The sequence below is a fragment of the Bombus fervidus genome, chromosome 16 (assembly GCF_041682495.2).
Source record: "Bombus fervidus isolate BK054 chromosome 16, iyBomFerv1, whole genome shotgun sequence".
Lineage (NCBI taxonomy): Eukaryota > Metazoa > Arthropoda > Insecta > Hymenoptera > Apidae > Bombus > Bombus fervidus.
In genome coordinates this window covers 3,977,313-4,000,488 of record NC_091532.1, presented here as the reverse complement: position 1 = coordinate 4,000,488, position 23,176 = coordinate 3,977,313, and the positions used below count along the sequence as shown (strand labels likewise).

Sequence of the window (23,176 nt, the reverse complement as noted above, 5' to 3'; positions counted from 1 at the left end):
AGTTCTGTCAGGTTCTTATAGTGTCAAGCTTTGATATCTTAATCTGAATTATATAGAAAAAATTCAATTATGCAAATAAGCTTAGCTTAGCTATAAATTAATTTTTGTAGATTTCGAATTTTAACTACAGGCTAGAACATTAATATCTTTGTTTCGCTTGACACTCAGATAACACCTGGTCATAATTCGAAGCGGGGAAGCATCCTGAAACAGAGCTCGATGAACGAGGAACTAATGTCTACCGATAGGCTAGAAGAGAAAGAAAGGGTACGAAGGAACATAATGAAACAGGCGTCCCTGAACGAGGACATTATCTGCAAAGGGAAAACCTTCGAATCCCTTAGAGACTCCCTCTATTCCGTAAACGCGACAAAGAGATTTCAACTATTGAAAAGTGGCCTTACGAACAAGATTAAACAATCCACGACTAACATCGAGGTATCCGGTATATCGATCAAGAACGGATTCGTGAAGATCTTACAAGGATGGAAATCCACGGAAAATGAAACGAATACAACTAATACGTCGACCGACGAAGCGTCTAAGATGATGTACAATGACTCGAAGGTGCAGTCTGTAACTGTGCCGAAAAGAGAGACAGAGGTGATCGAAAGGCGTTTGTCTCGCGAAGACGGTTCGGATTCGTCGAAAGACAGTAGTTTGCAGAGCGACACAAGCGTCGATTCCGAGGACAGTTTCGCGTCCGTGATTTACGTGCCAAAGCAGGACGCACAGCCAACGATAGAGGCTATTATTCCAGCCTCCAGTGGTCATCAGCTGGGAAGCATCTCAGCGCCCCCTTCACCGCGCGTCAAACATCCTCCTGATACATCTAACTCAAGATTGAAGGTCATTTCCATATCCCCATTGTTCAAACAGTTCGCAGCTACTAGCAAGTCTCTACCTCCACCTAGTCCACCTGGCCTATCCCCTTGTACTTTAAACCCTGTATTTAGCAGGCCATTCTTTGGTTCAACCACAGTCGCCAACCAGCAACAGGTATCTGGAGACAATACTGTTAACACAAAGAGGTCGGAGGTTTTGAACAACGGCTGTCATCAAACAATCAATGGAGACTTGCAGGGTAATAAAAGGAATATCGAAAGTGAGATTTGTGGGAGGACTAATTTCTGCGAAGAGAAGAAGCCTAGCCTGCAGACTATACGCGCTTATAGATCTATGACTGAGAGTGTGGAGATTGAGGAACCGAAAACTGACAAGGACACTGCTCCACTTTTACCCACTGTGGATGATAGTCCTGACGTGTCGTTGCACGAGAAAAGTACCATTGAAGTCAGTAAGGAGGAAGAGAATCGTAAGGCCAGACTAAACCAGATCAAGGAATTGCTGAAACAGAAGCCTGGTTTTGCAACTCGAACCAAACCGTCGTTTCCTCTGGTTAGAAGAGCATCGACGACAGCTAGTGGTCGTTTGGAGGCTGTTACCAAAGTTCTACCACGTTTGCTTTCGTTGGAATTATTCAATCCCGAGACTGATGATCTGGATAGCGATTCCAGTGGAGTGTCGTCGCCGGATTCGGTAGGTTCTGTGATTAGCGTAATCTCTGATGAGAAATACATGGCTAAGAAGGATAATACTAAGTCAGAGTGTACCGAGTCCGAAGTGCTAGATAGCTCGGCTGAAAACGTGTCTGATCCCAGTGACGCGACAGCTGACGAATCATCAGGGTACGTAGCTGATTCCAAGGAGGATGAAACGAAGGCAACAGGAGACAGTAGTTCGTCTCAGTCTTCTAGACTTCTAGAAACTGCAGCTAACGTCGCCAATTCTCTGGAGGATACTGTGGAGACGGTCGTCACAAAAGCGCACACTAAATCGTACTCGACGCAAATAGCACAACAGGAAAGCGTTGAAAGTTCAGCTAGTAGCGAAACAAAAGTCAGAACGAAGTCGGATATTCAATTGCCAAAGGTGGAGGATACGTGGAACGAAGAATGTCGCAAGCATCTGATAGACTTTACCGAAAAGCTTAGTGAAAACTTGATGCACGAATTGGACGAAAACAAGAGCGATCAGAAGACTTTAGATAAGCCATTCCTATCGAGGAAAGACTTGGACAAACGCAACTTTGAACACCTACCTCCTTACGACATTCCATCGTCGATATCTACCAAGTCGAAATACAACGATTTATCCAACACGATCGCTTGGCTGAGTAACACCAATAATGGTTTCCATGAAGAAATGCATAGGAGCACTTCAGACGACATAATGGATTTCGTGATGGTCTCCAATACCGGGGAATTCATGAACGAGAAAGAAACATCCTCCTTGGACAAACAATCTTCGGAGAAACCTTATCTAAGAAGCGCAAACTCCATAGAGTCTAGCGATATTGGCGAGTCCATCGATAATACGATCAGTTTCAGCGACGGAAGCCACGCGGAGTCCACTGGACGATTGTGCAGCAGCATGATGTCGCTATTATCAAACACCAACGAATACCCTAAATCATACGCTGAGAAACGAAGACTCCAATTACAAAGGAGGTCCGCCTCCGAGGAGACGCCACCTAGGTATCCAGACAATAGCAAACGCAGTACCGATTGTCTGGTAACCACGACAGGAAGTAACGATTCCCTGACCGGATCATCGTCCCAGGAATCTTTACCGTCCGATCGCGGAGGTGGCGCCATTACTTATCATCAGTACTATCACGTGTTCAGGGAGGGCGAGCTGGACCAACTGATCAACAAATACGTGGAGAACTTGCATATTATCTCGTCCTACTATGATCACGCGAGCTGGTGCATCGTCGCGGAAAAGGTGCAGGTCTGGACTATATGACTCGAGGCGGACGCCCCTGTCCCGTTTTCACGCGGAGCGTCGCGCCTCGTGCGTCGCCACGCCGCCGGCTAGATCGTTTATCGGGCAAGGATAATCAGTTCGTGAAGCTCGCTGAAACTTCGTGAAATGCTTCTCGATTCAGTTTACGCGGGCGCACGCGTTACGATGAAGAGTAGGCTAATTTCTTTATTATTAAAGGCAAGAGGTATGGTTGGTAGCTAATGAAAATACGTATACAATACTTAAATGAATTTATTATCGCTTTTCTTATTGTTTAGGTCGAAAGTGATTACATTAGCTGGCCGTGAGTTATGGTCGAGTTCAGATAAGCAAGTTAGAAGTATATTAGAATTTTAGAATTGATTTGGAAGACTATGAGAAGACTGGATTTTAACCAAAAGAAACGAAGTATAATTTCTAAGCGCAGTTTTTTGTTTCGGCCAGTTAATCTATATTTCACCTTAAATCTTATTCCTATCGAAGCATTGTGTATAACTTAGATTGAAAAAAAGTATTTTGCTATTTCGAGGTTAAAGTTAATCATATGATGAATTCTATTGATCTGCAATTGATTGAACCATTAGCTATCTACCAGAAATAAGAGAGGTTAGGGCAAGATGTTAGATAAAGCGAGTTATAAAAGATGTGGAATGAGGTGTAAATATGTAAAATAAAAAGAAAAAAAGATACGTTTCCGACGTAAACGCACAGATCGGTAAACAAATGATAATTCATCAGATAAGCAACACTACTAGAATAGCGATTTGTATCATTCGTCTAAGTGCTTGACCAAATGTTTCTTCTTTACTTGTTGGTTCATTGTTTTATCATTGGAAAAAAAGTCTCCACTCTAGTCTCGAGTTTCGATTACGTGATAATATGTAGCTTCAGTTTAAGAGTTAGATCTGTGGTTCCTAATCTTTTCATCGTTCAACTCGTCGGCCACTTGTGATCATTCTCCCATAAAAACGGACGCTATCTTTTCCGTTGCATTATATCTGTACAGTTCGACTATAATTCCATTGTAGGCAGCAGCGTTGCTGTTATCTCTTGGTTTATCTCTGATCATTCTTCTCTCTATTCGGTATTTTTTGTTTTTAGTATTATTTTATTTAGTCTTTGGATAAGTTCTTTTTCCTATAATATTATGGTAATAAAAGATTCTATTTATTTTTTTTTTTTCTAAATAAATTAAGTGTAACATGTTTAGAGTTTTTTTTAACTTTGTTATTTATTGTCATGTCAACATAAAAAGAGAAAGGTGAAACAACGGCGGTAGGGAGAACTGCCCGACCTTGAACATACCAAGAACTGTTCTCTAGTATAGTCATTCAGTTTTCCTCACTCTTTCAGACGTGTAATGTTACCAGGAAGTCTTTCGCTGAATTTCATCTGTCTACAATTTCATAGTTCGGCTATTCTTTTTCCCTAAGAATGACATAAAAGGTACTTCTGTGACGGAACATTTAATTATAGAATGTAATAATAAGTAGGCGCGTTCTAGCAAAGTTAGGAAAAATGAAATGCGATTATTCCGCCACGATAGTAATTCTTATATGTCGTTCTTAATTTAAAAATAAACAAAAAAAAAAAAAAGAAAAAAAGATATGCGACAATTGCAACAATCATGGGAGACTTTCTTTTTACAATAACGTAAATAATGTAAATAACGACGATTCTCGTTTGACAAGTATTTAAGTATTCACTTCCAGGTATAAGAAACGACGCTTCAATAACGTTCATTTGCCACGCATGTCTCGTAGATAGCGACAAGTTCGTATTATGAAAACCGAGAGTTTAGGGTAATAAATTGTATAGGAACTGCTGTTCCAAAGTAAACGGATGTTATTGCGTTATTACCACGAGGAAATTCAGCTGACGAGACAGGAAGATACGCTGCTTAAAGTTATTGGAGAGTCATCCACTTTGATGCTTAGAAAGCTATTGGACGTTTAGTGAAAATCTGCGACTCTTATGGGAACGGTATTATAATTTCGTTGTCGACATTTACTTTATTTTTGACACGTTCGAGAAGCTTAACTCTGTTTAACACTGTTATCGAGAGCAAATTAATACCTTCATTTTTGAATTTATATAAAATTGTATAATTTATGTAAATTATTTCCAGGAATGGTATTACATATGATATTAATGGTATTACAATGAATTAATTAGTTGTTTCAAACATTTAAAATATGCATATATCAATCATTGTGATATTTAATATTTTAAATATAACAAAATGTAAATATTTAAAACGCATGGTAAAAGTGAGACACCCTGTATATAGAAGCTAATTCAAGATCTTTTTGTGGATAGGATTGCTCCAATTACTTCAAGCAGAATGTTTACTCTTTAAAGTAGCAGACTATACAGAAAAGATACGGTTTGTAAGTTTCAATTGTAAACAAATGAGAACAAATTGGATGAATATATTCGAAAGTGAAATTAAAGGAGAAACACGTACAACAGACGGTTCCGGCTCACTATAACTTGATATCAAGAAAGTCTAAGAATTTCGATGAAGTTACGAGAATTTATTGTGAATGAGATGCTAATTATTAGAAAGTTAAACAAAATACATACGTAGTTACTCATCGAGATTGAGATCGAATTTCGCTAAGGAGAAATCTACTTTATCGACAGAAGATATAAAAAATTATATAAAACAGGACCAAAGTTCAAAATATAGAATACGTTTGTTATTGGCATCGTGAATCGAGGTACAAAGTATTGTATGTTCAACAAATAGAAGACTCTCCGATGACCTCGAATTCACTAGATTCAAAAGAGTAATAAAAATATGGGAAGCGAGAAATATCTCGGAATTCTGAGCATTTGTAATACCGCAATAACTATCGGACCATTCGAAAAAGAGTATACCACGAGATAGCAGAACAACAGTTGACCCTTTATTTAGGAAAATTAGCGAAATCTAACCTTCATGATTCCTTGCTTTTTCAAGGATATTCACGACGGGACACGACTTCTAGAAACCAAAAGATTTTTCGCGACTTTTAGGGAGAAGTGTCGCGAAAGTTCATCCATAGATGCGTTGCATAACGGAACAATTAGTAAGGAACAAATAAACGGGTTAAAATATCTCGACCCTACGATACGACCGGACTGTATATTCCACATATGCATATATTTAAAAAAAAAAAAAACAGTACTGACTGCGAAAACCTTATAGTTAAAAGGAACAAAAAAAAAAAGAAGAGAAGAAAGAAAAAATATACATATACATACACGTAGTTCGTGAAGTTGTTGACTTAACGTCAAACCAATTTACAAAAACGTTAAAAACCGTAGATATCATATAGTGGTATATATGATCGCGCACGTATGAAAAGGATTAAATAATTCTTAAAAAAAAAAAAGTAAAATTTTACGGATCCAGTGATATTATACTTCACATGTTATGACGAGCATACTTTGCTACACTTTTTTTTGTAAATATCTTACTGAAAATACAAAACCAATACATATATACATAAATACGTGTATACATATATATATCGGCAATCTTCTTACAATTTTGTGAATGTTATCGTGAAAGGTACTGTCTTTAAATGTTAAACAATGATCAGTCATTCTTTTATCGAATATATTCTTCTCTTTGTTAGGAAACCATTTCATCGATAGGTTCACTTTGATTGTTCCTTGTATAAAGTTTGTATAATTGTAAATTGCCTTTTATTAACTATATTAAAACTGAATTTTATTGTCACAGTTAATGATACGATTCTCGATACTTAAATGAAAAAAAGAAGCGTACAAAGATATTGTTTTGAAAGATGCGACATTTGGTGACACCAGCGCCATCACGGAACATAACTAGTGAAGCACAATCGATAAAATCGGAATTCCACGTAATCCGCGATTTTAATCGAAAGCCTAATTGTTGCTCACTTATGTTACGAACGTTCACGATCATTTCCAGCAGTTATTTGACGCGTTCTTTTTTGTTCTTCTTTTCCGCAATATAGTTGTAATATTTTATTTGTAAATTTAACCAATATTATGTACGATACATATAGAAGTGATATGCAAAAATAGATCTCGAAAGCGAATGGTCAAGTACATGAAGTAAGGTTGTAAAGAGGGACAGTTAAATCAATAATTGAAATGCGGATGTTTATGCAAATTCATATTTTTACGGAAATAACTAAAAAAAAAAAAATGAAATTTCTTTTTCATCCATTAAATATTATGACAAGTATTTTATTTTGAATGTTTTACATATTTTTACTACTTTAAATTTTCCATAAATGTATAAACATTCGTAATTTAATAGTAATAGCTATTATAGATTGAACATGTGCGAATTATTGTTTCTAACTTATCGAAGGAGAATTTTATATAGAAAATATTTGTATTTACCACAATCTTTAGTTAATATTTTCATATGTGCGTATAGTCTTCCTCAATATTATTATTATGTTATTATGTTCGAGCGATCAATTTCCGTAACGGAAATTTCTTTGATTCGATCGAGTCAAAAGTATCGATATATTCGCACATGTCTACCAGTAGATAAGAAATGATATTGGGTTTCATATTTGTAATTCCAGCGCAGATTAAAGAACGAACAAAAAAGAATACGAAAAAAACTGTCAGATTATAATGCTGCATCTAGAGAAGGCTGTGTTTGACATAGCTTAAATCTGTATATATGTTACGTGCATGTATATGATATACATACACGCATACCAATGCGTACACAAAAAGAACATTGCGTACAAAGAAGAAAAAACGTACATAATGCACAGATTACACACCGTATATAAGGTCTAATAATCCCACACTTATATAGTGAATATTTAAAAGGAAAAAATGAATTGTTCTTCGAGTATATTTATTCCCCTTCCATCCAACGAGAAGTGTATAATTATTATTGCGATAATAACATGAGGTTCAGTGTTGCATTCGACTTTCTATTACATTATAGCATCTCGTGCATTATTCCAGTAAATACTACGAATCAGTCTGAAAATTTTCCTTTGGTATCCTGGAAACAAGGAACAAATATGTATTTTCTATTGATACAATTTTCCTTTCAATTGATTCATTTCTTTTTTATTTCCTTTGTTTTATTTTCGATTATAAGATAAATGCAAGATATATCGTATTAAATCGTACTTTTAAGACAAAGAGCAGTTTGTTTCTTGTATCCTTGTTCCATTTGAAGCTTCTCAGATCGATTCTGATTAATACGCATTATAAAATTGTACTCGATGAAAATGATAACTATAGAAATGATGTTATTTACGACAGATCCGTAATTGCGTACCATCAAAGAACCACAGTTAGTAGTAGATGTACTCAAAGCGAATTAAAATTCCTGTTCTGTTTCCTCTCGACCATTTCCGTTTATCTGCACGAATATCAGGGTAATAACCTCACTACGTGAATTTTTCAACGGGCGTCGATGAATATAATCGCAATGAACTTAAAATGATTTCTCGATTACAACCTCTCGCATGATTCAATGTAATGTTGCTTGTGGAAAATAGTTTTTCCGCCAAAAGTTACTGATGTTTAACCAACAAGCATTTTAAGCTCATGTAAGACATTCAACTATATATAAGCGAAACAGATCCATCCCCGATATTACGAACTTGCAAATGTTTTATTTTATTTAATACTTACTATCATCTTATTATTAAACACCTATTATCTAATTACAATACTTCATGTGACTATCGAAGTGTTAACGATGGGTGCGAATTTTTGAAAGCGTTTAATTCTAAGTGAACATAACGGGGAGCGTTACAAGACATTTCTTCGGTAATTACGATTCTAGCTTGGGGTACGTTATGTTTGGGCGGTACCTCTGAGATGTTTAAAAAGATATTGACAATATATATACATGTGATTGACAGAAGGTTCCATCACAATTTTGTAAACTACATCGTATTTCTATAGGGTTTACCATTCGGAGAATGTAGGAAGTATTAAAAGGGCACGCGAATTTAATTAATTGCATCGAATTTAATCATTCAATCAGAGAAAGAGAAAAACGATGAATTAACAGTTTTAATAACACAGATAATAAACTAACAGTTTATTGTAACTGTTTTAATTGTCAAAATGATTAATGATCCTTAATAATTGGGAAAGCTGCATGTAACTCGAAAAATTCACGTGCCCACGAAATGTCCTTGTTCTTCCGCTTTAGTAATATCGTATAAAATAGTTTTTCCTTTCTTTTGTCTTTTTTCTTTTGTCTCTCAATAACACCGTAAGTACATGCGGTCCAGTTACACGTTACATAAATACGTTTATTGAAACTTTCCATAACGATACCGAATTATCGATTCAGTGCACTTCGATCAATTAATTAAACGTTCGTATTCATTTTGAACGTCTAACTAGGCCATGTTCGAAACCAGACCAGACTACTATTTTATACCTGTATTTCACGATCAAGATATTAAAATCATTATCCAATGCGCATTATTATGTGTATGTACATTTTGTTTAATAGAGATAATATTTCATATTTCTCACAGAATTATTGACTATGATACCCTTTGGAAATGAATACTACTCCAGGAGATTTTGAAAAAAATTAATCCGTTTTGTGATTTTTTAAATATTTTCAGTAGTGATTCAGAAAAATTAGTTTAATTGGTTTAATTTAGTTTAATTTGCCAAACTGTTTTAATTTATTTAAAATTGACTGTTTTCAATCTTCCTGACCAGTTGTTTTTAACAGTAGTTTTTAGAGGTAAGTTATAATATGTTTAGTTACTTATATCAGCAAGGTATTAAAGAATGCATTTTAATTATGTCTTTCGTTTATTTATAATTACTAATAGTTTTCATTGTTGTTAATAATATTTTCATTATTAAGAGATTTACTGTATATATATATATGCGTGTATGTGTGTGTGTTATCCGTATATTTAATACGTCATTGCACAATCTTGTTTCACTGCATTTCTATCAACAAATTTGTTAATACAGAATACAGATTACGTTGTTGTAGTTAATACAATTTATAAATAAATTTTATTAATACGGTTATTATGCCTGTGAACAATATATAATTTTTACTATTACATAATTATCAAAAGTAGATATATTATGAGGCACTGAAAGATTACGTTTTGATAAAAGCAGTGAACGAACTTATTCATTATATTTCTTTTGAATATGCGAGCATATAATTTATATGCTGTTTTTTTCATATAAAAATTGCTAACATATTTCCCTTATTTACTTTTACGGTAAGTGTACAATATTTCCTAAAAAAAAAAAAATGAAAGCGTATATGTACATGTACGTAAATTATAAATTTCTCAAGTAAATCTATGTACATGTATTTATCAAAATATAATAAGTAAGTATCTTATCATAATATATTTGATAAGCATTTTAAATATAAGTTATCCACTTTACAAAATTATCCTGTGCAAATAAAATATGCACAGAAACTTTAAGATACCATCTTAAAGTTCTTTCATTTTTCTTTTCTTTTTTTTTATAAAAAAAGTAACAATACAGATTAATACATAACGTAGTTATATGCCTCTGTTTCTTCATCATTCATATTTCATGAATTCATAATTGTTTTAAGCGATAGAAATATAACATTTTTCTTATATTTTATAAATCGATTATCTGAGTGAACGGATTAAAAAACAAGTGCTATGATAAAACATTCATATCTCTAACTAAAATCGTAAAGCAATCCTAAAATTAATGCTTATAAAACCAATTCTTTCCTTTACATCTTTTATACATTTTTCATCTATATAGGAGTGTATTCTTATTCACGTCTTAAATTTTCAAGTCTAGCTTGCAGATCTGCATCCGCGTCTGTCAAATTTCCACCTTCCTCATTCCCTGTTGCAGTCGCAACTGGTTGCTTGGAATTTGCTACATTTAATGAACCGGATGCTTGAGGTAAACCTGACAATTGATCTGTCAATTGGAGACCCAATTCGTCCAAAACTTGCGACACAATGGCATCACTGTGTAAACAGTATAAATACAATTGAAATATTCAACGAACAAAAGTCAATAATTTTCAGGGATACAAATATTTTTGTTTAGAAATCTTAAAAATACCTTTCTTCTTCGTCACCCTCATCTTCCATTGCATCATCAATAGCATCATTCATAATTTCCTCTTTCATATCCATTATTTCCGACTGCTTTTCAAACTCTTGTAATATTTTTTGTATTTGAGGAAGATTTAATTGCCTGTATAATCATATAATTTTCATGTATAGCAAGCAATAAAAAATTTTTTCTAATTCTAATTTTAAATGAACAGGACAAGTACTCACTTGTTCATATTTTGCATGGCTCTTGTGACTCCCTTCATTGCTTGTGCCATTGTGTTTTGTGAACGCAATGTTTGAATCTTTAAAGAAACTGCTTGGATATTTGCTTTCATCAACATAAATTTTTTCACATAACGCCTAGTTCTTACAAGATCTTTAGCCATAATCTTCACTGCATCCTATCAAACAGTAAATAAATACCACCCAATAGTATACAAGATAAATTCAAACAAGATCAGATTACCATTTGCCCATCCTTAGCAAGTTTCTTTATATCCACAATAATCTTTTTTTCTTGTTGTTCCATCCTCATTCTCTCTCTGTCAAGATCTCGCATAGCTTTGTTTAAAGCTCTCTGATTTTTCCTGAGCATCTCCTCAGGAGTAATACGTTTCCCAAATAACCACTCCATGATTAGAATAGAAATACTGTTGCAACTTCACCTATTAAAATTAATATTGATGCATAAATCATAATGAAAGTTTAAAGAAGGTTATGATTATGTTTGAGCAAAAACAAAAATAATTAATATTTGAGAAAAAAAAACATAATTATAGAAATAATTGATAGAAAATGATTAACTTTCAAAGAATCGATTATATATAGACATAGAGAGAAAATATATTAATGTTTATTTTATAAGACAACAGCTTTTAATGCAAAAATTACCTAATTATATTAGAGACTATCTCGAAAGATATGAATAAAGAAAATTATAATAGAATGCTTGATCGTTTGAAAATGACGTTTTATAGGTTAGGAAGTTTATATCAAGATCAGGAATTTGATTTGACACACTGAATGAGTCACAAAGGAACAAGTCACAGGTCAAATATTGTTACAAATACTACTGTATATAACTGTGTATTACAGATCATTTTGATTTTGACATTTTAGTTTTTTTTAAAGTATAAGAGATAATATAACGTTATCATGATATATCGTACGAATATCGTATGAATATGTTTATATGGAATTTACGCAGCACTTCCCTTCGTAACGATACCATAGAATTACAAATATATGTAAACAATCTACGTACATTAAAGTATAACCGCATGTAACTTACAAGACTGATTTTAAAATGTTAATTTAACAATTGTTAATGTTATCACAAAGGAATTTTTTATTTTTATCCTTGCATTTTACTAATAATACTTTAAATTGTAAATTAAATTTGTTTTAATTAGAAATAAAATATATGGTATTTAAAGACTGTGCAAAATTAAAAATTTATTTAGGAAAAATAGTGAAATTTTCCTTGGTACTTTAATAGTTTTAAAATTCGTAAAACATAATGTATCAATATAATTATTTATCTCTTCTAATGTGAAAGAAATAAAACTCCAAGTTTACAATTAATCGAGTTAAATTGTTTCATAAACTAATGAAGTTGAAAAATATACAGAATGGCCTAGCTAAATGAGATAATACCTGATCACTGATCATGTACATATTGCGTTGATAACTTCACTTTACATTATAAAAAAAGTATTATTATAGGTTTGCTTATGCTCTTTGTTTTAATTATTGTTTAGAAACCGTAACTTTATTTGTAACTGAAAAGAAACGAAGTTATAAAATAAAAATAGTTAACTTAAAACATAATGTAACAATTATCAAAATATTTTGAAATAAATATCATGTCATGCGTACAGTGTCGCATATTAAGCACTTCCAAATGTATGATGTCAGAATCTCTTAGTTAAAGCTAATAATATTTCCTTGTAAAAACAAGTATAGAGATAAAATATTTTACAAAAATGAAGACGGCTTTAATGGTAGCTGAAAAACCATCTTTGGCAGCTTCGTTAGCCAATATTTTAAGTAATGGTCGGTGTACATCTCGAAAAGGTAGGTTATGTTTTTTTGAAATTTAATATATAGATATAATTTTATGATAAATATTTTAAATTAAAAAGATGAAATTTACAACACCATGATTCATAGATACCTGTATTTCATAATGCACTTTTTAATAAAAAAAAATTTAGGTTTAAATGGATCTTGTTCAATACACGAATGGATAGGTCAATTCAGATCTGAGACTATAAATTTTAAAATGACTTCTGTCTTTGGTCATGTTATGACATTAGATTTTATTGGCAAATATAATAACTGGGATAAGGTTGATCCTGTAAGTAAAAAATTTAGTCTTAGTCTTGCCATTATATTTTATTATATTATTTTATTGTATTAGTAATGTACTACCTGTTATGTTTAAGGCAGAGTTATTTTCATGCCCAACTGAAAAAAAGGAAGCAGTTCCTAGATTGAAAATTCCTTACCTTTTGGCTAAGGAAGGAGCTCATTGTGATTATTTAATATTATGGCTAGATTGTGACAAAGAAGGTGAAAATATCTGTTTTGAAGTTATACATGCAGTCCAGCAAGGAATGAATAGGAGACTAAATCCAAATGTAAGTTTGCTTAATTTTAATCTAATTATTCATATTAATTTAATGAAATTTTATAAATTTTATATTTGTTACAGGATGTTTGGAGGGCAAGGTTTTCTGCTATTACAGAAAAGGACATAAAAGCTGCATTGGCAAACCTGATAAAGCCAAATGAAAATGAAGCAAAGAGTGTTGATGCTCGACAAGAAATAGATCTACGAATTGGTTGTGCTTTCACAAGGTTCCAAACAAAATTTTTTCAGGTAGAATAATATTAAAGCAACTTTTACTATTCATATTATATATTAATTTAATATTTCCTTTTCTTTTTCATAGGGTAAATATGGAGATTTAGATGTGTCTCTTATTTCCTATGGTCCTTGTCAAACACCAACGTTAGGATTTTGTGTGCAAAGGCATGATGAAATTCAAACATTTAAGCCAGATCCTTACTGGGTTCTACAGGTATAATATTAAAATAAGTGTCTTATCTTGGCTTATAACTTTCCCTTATATATCAGAATATAATTCCTTTGAGGAAGAAGATAAACTTGAGTGTATTGAAGGTTACAGTTAAATCATCCGATGGCCAAGACATTATTTTGAGTTGGAGCCGCGTGCGATCTTTTGACAAGGAGATAGCAAATATGTTTCTGAGTCACGTAAAAGAGTATGACCAAGCAACGTAAGTTTTAGATATTTGTATGTATGAATACTTCGTGTTAATATTAAAATAATGTAACGATGTTTATCTAATTAATTATTATAGGGTTATAAGCGTAGAAAGTACGGAAAAGACGAAATCGCGACCTATAGCTTTAAATACAGTAGAGTTAATGAGAATAGCAAGTTCGGGTTTAGGAATGGGTCCCCATCACGCTATGCAGATTGCAGAACGTCTTTATACTCAAGGATACATAAGTTATCCTCGAACTGAGACAACATTATACCCAGAAAATTTCGATTTGCTGTAAGTCAAAAGCAACTTCAAAATTTATTTATATTTTACTCATATGTATACAAAAGTATCTATATTTAGTGCAGCATTGAAGCAACAGCAGAACAATCCCGATTGGGGCGATCAAGTTCGTAAAATATTAGCAACGGGCATTAATAAACCGAAAAAAGGGCTTAATGTTGGAGACCATCCTCCTATTACTCCAATGAAACATGCTACTCGAAACGATCTCGATGGTGATACATGGAGATTATATGATTATATAACTCGACATTTTATAGCCACTGTAAATATGTATTGCTAATTGAATATCTTATATATTAATTTTTATTTACTTCAGAGGGCTTAAATATTTAATATTTTGCAGCTGGCTCACGATTGTAAATATTTGAGTACCACGGTTAAATTCGAAATAGGAATGGAAGTTTTTACGGCGAATGGTCATAGTTCAATAGATCCTGGTTATACTAACATACTTACATGGCAAGCACTTGGAAGCAACGATACTTTACCCAGATTTACACCGGGTGAAAAAGTCAATATACAAGAGGTAGTAAATGTAGAAAATGGAGAGAGAAAATACTTTAATCAAATAATTTATAACTATATTTTATAATTTTTGTAGACGAAGTTAGTCGAATGTTATACACAACCCCCAGATTATTTGACAGAATCTGAATTAATATCACTTATGGAAAAACACGGTATTGGAACTGATGCTTCTATTCCAGTACATATAAACAATATATGTATGCGAAATTATGTTAATGTAGCAGCTGGTAGAAAATTAGTTCCGACATCTTTAGGAATTGTGTTAGTTCACGGATATCAAAAAGTATGTAGCTTATTACATATATAAGGAATAATAAGTTACTTCTAGTAATATGTTTGTATTAATATTAGATAGATCCTGAGCTAGTTCTACCTACGATGAGATCCGCAGTAGAGGAGCAATTAAATCTAATAGCTTTAGGTAGAGCAGACTTTCACGCTGTGTTACAACATACCGTTGAAATTTTTAAACAAAAATTTCATTATTTTGTAAAAAGTATCGAAGCGATGGATCAGTTGTTTGAAGTTTCATTTTCTCCTCTTTCTGCGTCAGGAAAAGCTCACTCCAGGTATATTCTACATTCCAGTAAATATATATGATTACTTAAATATTTATCATTTTCTTTTATTCACAATACTTTCTTATATTCAGATGTGGAAAATGTCGACGTTACATGAAATATATACAAACAAAACCGTCAAGAATGCATTGCGCACATTGCAACGAAACGTACAATCTCCCACAAAACGGGAATATTCGAATTTATAAAGAATTAAAGTGTCCATTAGACGATTTCGAATTACTCTCATGGTCCACTGGTGCACGGGGAAAAAGTTATACATTTTGTCCATATTGTTACAATAATCCCCCATTTAGGTAATTTTGTTCTTGCGAACAAATAGGATATAGAGAACAAATTCAATTTCATATTGTTTAAATACGTACTAACTATTGCATGAATCATGAATTCCAGAGATATGAAAAAGGGAATGAGTGGTTGCAATTCTTGCACACACCCGACCTGTCCACATGGCATGAATTCTAATGGTTTATCGAGTTGTTTAGAGTGTAATGCCGGTATACTCGTCCTCGATCCTTCGGCTGCACCAAAATGGAAACTTGTGTGCAATCGTTGTGACGTTATTATTCATTTATTCGAAAATGCCCACAAAGTGACGGTTGATACGGAGGTGTGCGACTGTGGGGCTCAATTAGTTACCGTAGAATATAAACAGGTAAAGAACAATCAACCTTAAACCTTACATTTTAATTGGAAAAGTCATTTATATTCGAAGAATATTAAAATGAATTTTTTTTTTTTTTTTGTTTCAATGATAGGAAAAAAGCAAGCTTCCCAATGAAGCTACGGAGATGACTGGTTGCGTTTTTTGCACACCAGCTTTCATGGCTCTTGTGGAAAAGCATCGTGCAGTCGCCTCAAAACCGGTTACAACTCGTGGCCGTGGTCACGCTAAAGGTCGTAGTCGGGGTAAACCCCGTCCACCGAAAGATAAGATGGCACAATTGGCTGCGTATTTTGTATAATTGATTCCATTTGTAAATGAAGTACATAGATGACACTAATCCCTTCCTATTCACACTTTGACACTCGCTATTGCGATATATCCCGAAAATAAATCGAACTCTATTTACTACCTCAATGACTCATACATTATGTTACTTTTTTTTTATAATCTTTACTCATTTTACAAATAGAACATGATTTACATTATCACACAACAGTATTATGTTTTGGATAACAGATATTAAGAAACTAAACATTTATGTTCTTATGAACAAAAAAAAATATATATATATATATACATTCGTGTTATTAAATGTTAAAAACTTTTTAGACATTTTATTTATCCATGGAGGGAAACTAATTGAAATTATCGATTGCTATCGCTGCATGTTTTGATGTATAACGTAGAGAGGGCATACCATACATTTTTTATGAGTCTTTAGTAAAAAATCAAAAACAAAATAAATTATTATATAGAAAATACAAAAATAATGTATAAGAAGTACGTAAAGATTATTAAAAAAGCATTGAATGAAATTATGCTTTCATCTATAAACATTTTCAAATTTCACAATTTATGGTATCTATTGCCCATATTCATATATTGTATCTTATCTTTTGATAACAGTTAACACTTTTATATTTAATTTTATTCGGATGAATATAATTTAAATTTCATTCCTCGAACATTATTTATCATGTGCGGCGGAAAGAAATACGTACAACGTAACTCCTTTTTTTCCTTTAAATCTATTAAATCCGCTTATTAATACTATTTACATATTTAATAAAATCTTTAACGCGTTGAGTACACTTTTACATATAAATGTATACAAATCCGTTGCCTACTAATTATATATTCTCCGAAGAAATACCACGCGGTATACGATCTTCCTCTTTCTATTCTGCCATCACCAAGTCAACATCCGATCATCGAGACATTCTTAATCGGCTACTCAATCATCCTGAATCTAAAAGAGACGAAATAAAAGAAGAAAATCGATCGGATCTCTATATACGGGAGATCACGAAGTGCCGATTGCCGCGAGTCTATTACAACTCGAACAGTATCGGTAGCGGCATTTTACGGAGAAAGTTGATTGGCTCGAGGCGGCGAACGCGATGATGGTGGGGGAAGCACTTCCAACAAGAGGGCGGATTGGTTCAGTTACGCACGTACGCGCGCTGTCAGTCGGTAAACGTACGCCGTGTTGTACGGTTTATTCGTTTGTAATTTTGCCCTGAGGCAAGTGTTCGCGCGTGTTATCCGTTTCACGAGCTTAAACACAACCAACGTAAGCTCCTCAACACGCCGCGCGTACTTACGCTTCTCTGTATGCCGTGTCGTTGTGTTCGTCTTTTCGCGCGTCGAGGGGATCGTGGTCCCGATGTGATAAATGTAATAATGCAGTCTGACAAATATAATGCAGTGAAGTGAAACGTGTCCTGGGCGCGGCGACTCCGGCAGAAGGAAGGAAGAGAAGCCTAGTAGAAGCTGGCCGGCATGTGCACGCAGTCCAGCCGCGGCATCACCACTGCTGCTGTCATATTGGCGATGTTCCTCTGCCGGATTTGCTCCGCCGAGGAACAGCCAGGTTCCTCTAGTGGACCCGGTCTCCTGGAATCTTGCAACGTCACTGCCGACGGACGGGAGTTCTCCTGCCGCGGGGCTGGATTCCTGTCCATCCTGGAACCTCTCGATGTCACTGTACTTCCATCCACAGTCAATCTTACTAAACTGTGAGTATATACACAATACACATGGTATATAAATAAAAGAAATATAAGAGTTTCGCGAAGGGACAACTTTAAAATTCGGTGCCTTGTCAGCCACTTTCAAATCAAAACTGCATTACCATTTGACTTTGAGACTAAATACGGTGGTGTTAGTGAAAGTATTTGAACACTTAATCATAGAGAACTGTTATGTGTATATTGCGTGTGTTATATTGGACAAATATGAAACAAGTTTGAAAATCTATATAGAAACTATAAGATATTTAGTGCAGCGGTCATAAAAGTATTTATATAACACACGTAATGCATATATGAAAGTTTTACTATGGTAAATGTTTATACACTTTCGTAAGTCACTGTACGGGTATTTGCATTGAAAAGTTGAAAGAAATTTTTTTTTTACGTAAATCACATTTAGGTTATTATTTCGCCGTAAAATAACTATAATAGATGACGCAACTTTGTTATAAAAAAGATGTATGTTTTAATTTTTATTCGTTTAAAGTTATTCGTACAATTCTTTTTGAAATCAATTTATAATTTATAGTCATTTATATGTTTAATTTGTTAACCGGAGAAGACGAATTAAGTCGTTATTCTAATTGTTAATAAATAATCTTTGTTCAGACAAATTTACAAAGGAAGCAATATTATATAAAATCTGCTCTTAATCAGATTTTCGTCGCAAATATGCTATTGCGGCATGTCTTCTCGCGTATCATTATTTTGACAACGATATATTTCGAAGCGTATCGAACTCGAACGATGCTTCCAAGATCGTGTTTCGCTGTTGTTTCCTTTTTCGTTGCGTCTCTTTCGTTCGCGCGGCTTTTCGAGCAGTATGGTCGCGCAGTTGCACGGAGGTCCTTCGAACTTTTGCCTTGAGAGTTTGAAAGGTTTGACATCGGATGAGGCGCTGAGACCTTGACGCGTTAACATTTTGAGTAATTGCCAGTAGCGATTTATGGACTTTAATTTAAAATTCACGTTTAGAAACTGATATTAATTGATATCATTAGGTTCTTTGGAATCGTAACAATTTAGTATTAGATGATTTTAGAATTTTTAACTTCACGCAATTATATGATTAATATCTATCATGGAAAATGTAAGGTATAAAATTAAATTAAATACACCAAACTTCAGTAATCTAATATGATAAGTTGAATTATGATAAACTGAAATAAGTTAAATGAAAATATAGGTTGTATGCGAATGTACTTTGAAACAATTATCACGTGACTGGTCGAGAAGCGCGCAATTATTCAAATGTCCAAACTATCTGTCAAAACTAAAACGTATCTTTCCAACACCTCTCTCTTCTCGAAACCACTCCCTTTATTCACGTGTTTTGGTGCAGCTAGTATCAAGTTTCAAAACAACAATTTGCCAACCGTCACGTGTCGTTATTAATATTTCCTTTTTACTCTCGGCGCTTAAAATAGAGATGTCGCCATTGTCGTCGCACCTAGCATTTATCTGCACTTCACTTGTACTATGCATACAACATATTCTTATAATTTTATATTAACCTGTTAATCTGAAATGACACGTTTCTATATGAGGCATAATTGAGAAAATTAATCGCATCTTTGAATACGGATGGGATTCGTACAAGGCGATCAGAAACGAAAGAATGAAAAAAGTGACATTTGCAGTTTGGTTGCGCGCAGGAAGCGAGAGAAAAACGAACAACGAGGTAATTGGAACTTTTTTCTGGCCTGGATTCCATCCGAAAGTATTCTTCGGGACAAGTTGGCCGTAGTTTTCCGTGTGTACTGTCGGAAACGTCTGTTCGTCTGACTTGCTACGCTGCATACTACTACGCGAGTCTATTTCCGTTTCGTCTGTTCGATCGTTATTGCTTCCATACTTTCATATTACAATTATTACTTCCATTATTGAAACTGCTCATTCGAGATTCCTTCGAGACATTTACCAAAGTAGTATTTTCTTAGACTGAATCTAATTGTAGCTATTGAATATTATCGAAATGTTCGTGGAAGATATTTCTGGGAAAGATAAGCAAATTAAAATTGTAATGGAACTGGCTGCAAGCTGACCTAGAACGCCACCGGAAGTGGAAGAAAATATAACTGCGCAGGAAATAGCGCACTAAAATGTCGATTTTATAGAGTGCATCGTAAAATACGTTACCATCAAAATAACCGACTCTTGTCTACTATGTGTTTACTAAATCTTTGATCCGAGAACTAAAAATTGTTATTTATTATCGACCAAGACGACTTAAGATTCTATTGTCGCATAATTCTTGTCCTATATTTTCCTTTTCTACTCTTTGTAAATTATTAACGAATTTTTAACATTTAACCTCTAATTGATCGATCAAGTAACTTTTTCTACTTTATCTCAATATATTGTGTTTTGTAATTTGTTTTCTAGGTAAATCGTGTATAGGATAAAATTAAGTTGAATTCAGAGATTTCATCAAACTTTTAAGATACGGTAGAAGATAAAATAATAAAAATGGAACTGTGCAGAAGTAAAGATACAAGGAAAATCAGGACAAGGTAAATGCACTTCGTCAGAAATCTAATATAAAATTTCCCGGTACGGTAAACTACTTTGCAGAAAATCACTGTCAGGATGAAAACCTGCGAGAATAAGAATTCCCGGCAACGAACATCGGGATGACGTTAAAACTCCAAGCAACACGATCGAGGGAAAGGGCTTTCAACAGGCTTGTAGCGATTATGTTATTCAGAGATAATATTGGTCGATCGAAAAAGTGGAAAGTAAAGCGGTTCAGGGGAGTTTCTTAATCGGGCAATTGCGTTAGCTAAATTAAAGCTTCATGTCGTGCATGCTTCTCATCGGTCACGCGAAATTAGGCTCGCGTGTTGCGTGTGACCGCGGAATAACTTAGACGGGTACACGGCAAACAAATAAGGCTACCATAATTTCAATCTATTATGAAATCTCTGCGAAAATGAATTATAACGTTATTAAATCATCGTGATGCTTAATGTTCTTAAACAAAAACACATTCTATACTATATTTACTGTATATACTATACTATATTTTATCAAAGCAGGACGATTCTTTGATACTCGTTCTGTTAAAACCTCTTTTCATATTCTAATAATTTTATGATCTAAATTTAGTTAAATTGTAAATATTAAGCTACGCAGAGAGTTCGTTTACGTCTCCTTAAAAGGGCAACTGTTACCACTAGACTGCAGATTTTCATGCTCAATGTTCTTAAACAAAAACACATCCTAATATTTACTATATATACTATACTATATTTTATCAAAGCAGGACGATTCTTTGATACTCGTTCTGTTAAAATCTCTTTTTATATTCTAATAATTTTATGATCTAAATTTAGTTAAATCGTAAATATTAAGCTACGCAGAGAGTTCGTTTACGTCTTCTTAAAAGGGCAACTGTTACCACTAGACTGCAGATTTTCATGCTTAATGTTCTTAAACAAAAACACATCCTAATATTTACTATATATACTATACTATATTTTATCAAAGCAGGACGATTCTTTGATACTCGTTCTGTTAAAATCTCTTTTTATATTCTAATAATTTTATGATCTAAATTTAGTTAAATTGTAAATATTAAGCTACGCAGAGAGTTCGTTTACGTCTCCTTAAAAGGGCAACTGTTACCACTAGACTGCAGAATTTCATGCGTTCATGGACAATTTGGAGATACGCAAATGCACAGAATGCGCATAACATGCAGACACATAGGAATGTGTTAGTACATATAGCGTTCTTCATATATATATATATTTAATGGATAGAACAATTTTTTATCCATATTACAGTTTTCAATAATATCTGTAAAGATGTAGACATAGAATTTGTACAAATATCCACAGCCTGGTGGTTACTTTCATAAGCGAAGCAGGAACATGATAACTTATCATTGATAAGTCACGTTTCTTATTTCTTTATTCTACATACATACATATACATATATGTGTATATATATATATATAGATTTTGAGAAATGTTTCAATTTGTATACCTAATTAACATCTTCGTGCCTCGTTATAGGGTCAGTGAAATTTCAAAGCGTTTTATACAATATGTACATCAAGATTTTCCTAAATGTTGCAATACCTTGGCGAGTCACCGCAGATGTGACACAACGACGTTTGATGATCTTGTGAAAAAAAGCTAGTAAAACTTTAGTAAAGGTATAAATTCAACCTAATTATATAGCTGAATACACCGTGCATCGTATACTTGTCGTCATAATGCATCGAGGCAACGAGTGCTCTAGCCATAAAAGTCTGTCTTTAGGAGGTAAGATAAAGCGAAGGAGAAATATAAACGAGAGAGAGAGAGAGAGAGAGAACGAGAGGAAAAGGGAAAGAGAGAAGAGGAGGAAAAGCAGTAGCGTGGAGCATTAAAAACGTCGTCCCGGTGGAGAGCCATAAAAATGAAATCGCACGGTACAATGACGAACGCTTCCAAGAATACAGGAACGAGGCATCAAAGGCGCGGGATAGCATCTTCTAAAGGCAAAAGCTATGAAGTATAATCCGTACAAGTACGGCTGATGATCGCCGACCTACATAGCTAGACGTTGATCCTTCTCGGCTCGAAGACAGTCGATATTTTATAGATCGTGGTTTAGGATCAAGGAAACGACGAGGAATCGAGGAAACGAGAAGTCGAACCAACCGAACTCGGCATTCACCGAGTGCGAATTCTTCAAAAACTAAGGGATATTCCACGATTCGTCCACGTTCGTTCGACCAACATTTTCGTTTGCGTGCTGTTCAAAGAGGAAGTCGTGGTCAAATTAGAAAAGGGGCTGCGAAATTTGTATTCTCCTCCAAATGCGAATTTTTACGAGAACCAAACGATATTCGTTCGTCTACGATTTGTTCTTTTGTCTATCTGTCCGCG

The 23,176-nt window shown here is 33.9% G+C and overlaps 4 protein-coding genes and 1 long non-coding RNA gene across 16 annotated transcripts in view; 4 read left to right on the top strand and 1 right to left on the bottom strand.

The window, feature by feature from the left end:
- Nucleotides 1-9,325, top strand: part of Fid (class I SAM-dependent methyltransferase fire dancer) — a 46,606-nt gene extending 37,281 nt beyond the window's left edge. For 7 of the 9 annotated variants that reach the window (XM_072019057.1, XM_072019062.1, XM_072019063.1 and 4 more), the window contains one exon: nucleotides 169-9,325. In XM_072019057.1, coding sequence (XP_071875158.1) covers nucleotides 169-2,808 — 2,640 coding nt within the window. In that variant the 3' untranslated portion in view covers nucleotides 2,809-9,325. The remainder of the gene's footprint in view (nucleotides 1-168) is intronic. The other 2 variants (XR_011801988.1, XR_011801989.1) reach the window with 2 other exon arrangements.
- A 370-nt stretch (nucleotides 9,326-9,695) lies between these two features.
- On the bottom strand, nucleotides 9,696-12,168 carry Vps2 (vacuolar protein sorting 2). The gene is made up of 5 exons (XM_072019102.1): nucleotides 11,775-12,168; nucleotides 11,350-11,548; nucleotides 11,109-11,284; nucleotides 10,888-11,022; nucleotides 9,696-10,790 (listed from the first exon to the last, which is right to left on the bottom strand). The coding sequence occupies exons 2-5, from the start codon at nucleotides 11,515-11,517 to the stop codon at nucleotides 10,586-10,588; spliced, it is 684 nt and encodes a 227-aa protein (XP_071875203.1). The 5' UTR covers nucleotides 11,518-11,548; nucleotides 11,775-12,168; the 3' UTR covers nucleotides 9,696-10,585.
- Nucleotides 12,169-12,564: 396 nt separating this feature from the next.
- On the top strand, nucleotides 12,565-16,670 carry Top3beta (DNA topoisomerase 3-beta). The gene is made up of 14 exons (XM_072019075.1): nucleotides 12,565-12,959; nucleotides 13,100-13,242; nucleotides 13,331-13,525; nucleotides 13,600-13,767; nucleotides 13,841-13,969; nucleotides 14,071-14,189; nucleotides 14,274-14,474; nucleotides 14,544-14,748; nucleotides 14,830-15,012; nucleotides 15,088-15,297; nucleotides 15,366-15,583; nucleotides 15,667-15,891; nucleotides 15,989-16,250; nucleotides 16,354-16,670. The coding sequence occupies exons 1-14, from the start codon at nucleotides 12,869-12,871 to the stop codon at nucleotides 16,558-16,560; spliced, it is 2,556 nt and encodes an 851-aa protein (XP_071875176.1). The 5' UTR covers nucleotides 12,565-12,868; the 3' UTR covers nucleotides 16,561-16,670.
- Nucleotides 16,671-16,812: 142 nt separating this feature from the next.
- Rk (G-protein coupled receptor rickets) overlaps nucleotides 16,813-23,176 on the top strand; it is a 44,531-nt gene continuing 38,167 nt past the window's right edge. For 3 of the 4 annotated variants that reach the window (XR_011801991.1, XR_011801990.1, XM_072019066.1), the window contains exon 1: nucleotides 16,813-18,280. Coding sequence is in view for 2 of the 4 variants with exons in the window: in XM_072019066.1 (XP_071875167.1) it covers nucleotides 18,045-18,280 (236 nt within the window). In the remaining 2 variants the exon portion in view is untranslated. The remainder of the gene's footprint in view (nucleotides 18,281-23,176) is intronic. The other variant, XM_072019065.1, reaches the window with a different exon arrangement.
- Nucleotides 18,886-21,280, top strand: LOC139995522 (uncharacterized). The gene is made up of 3 exons (XR_011801995.1): nucleotides 18,886-19,976; nucleotides 20,681-20,808; nucleotides 20,870-21,280. It is a non-coding gene; the product is annotated as an uncharacterized lncRNA (long non-coding RNA).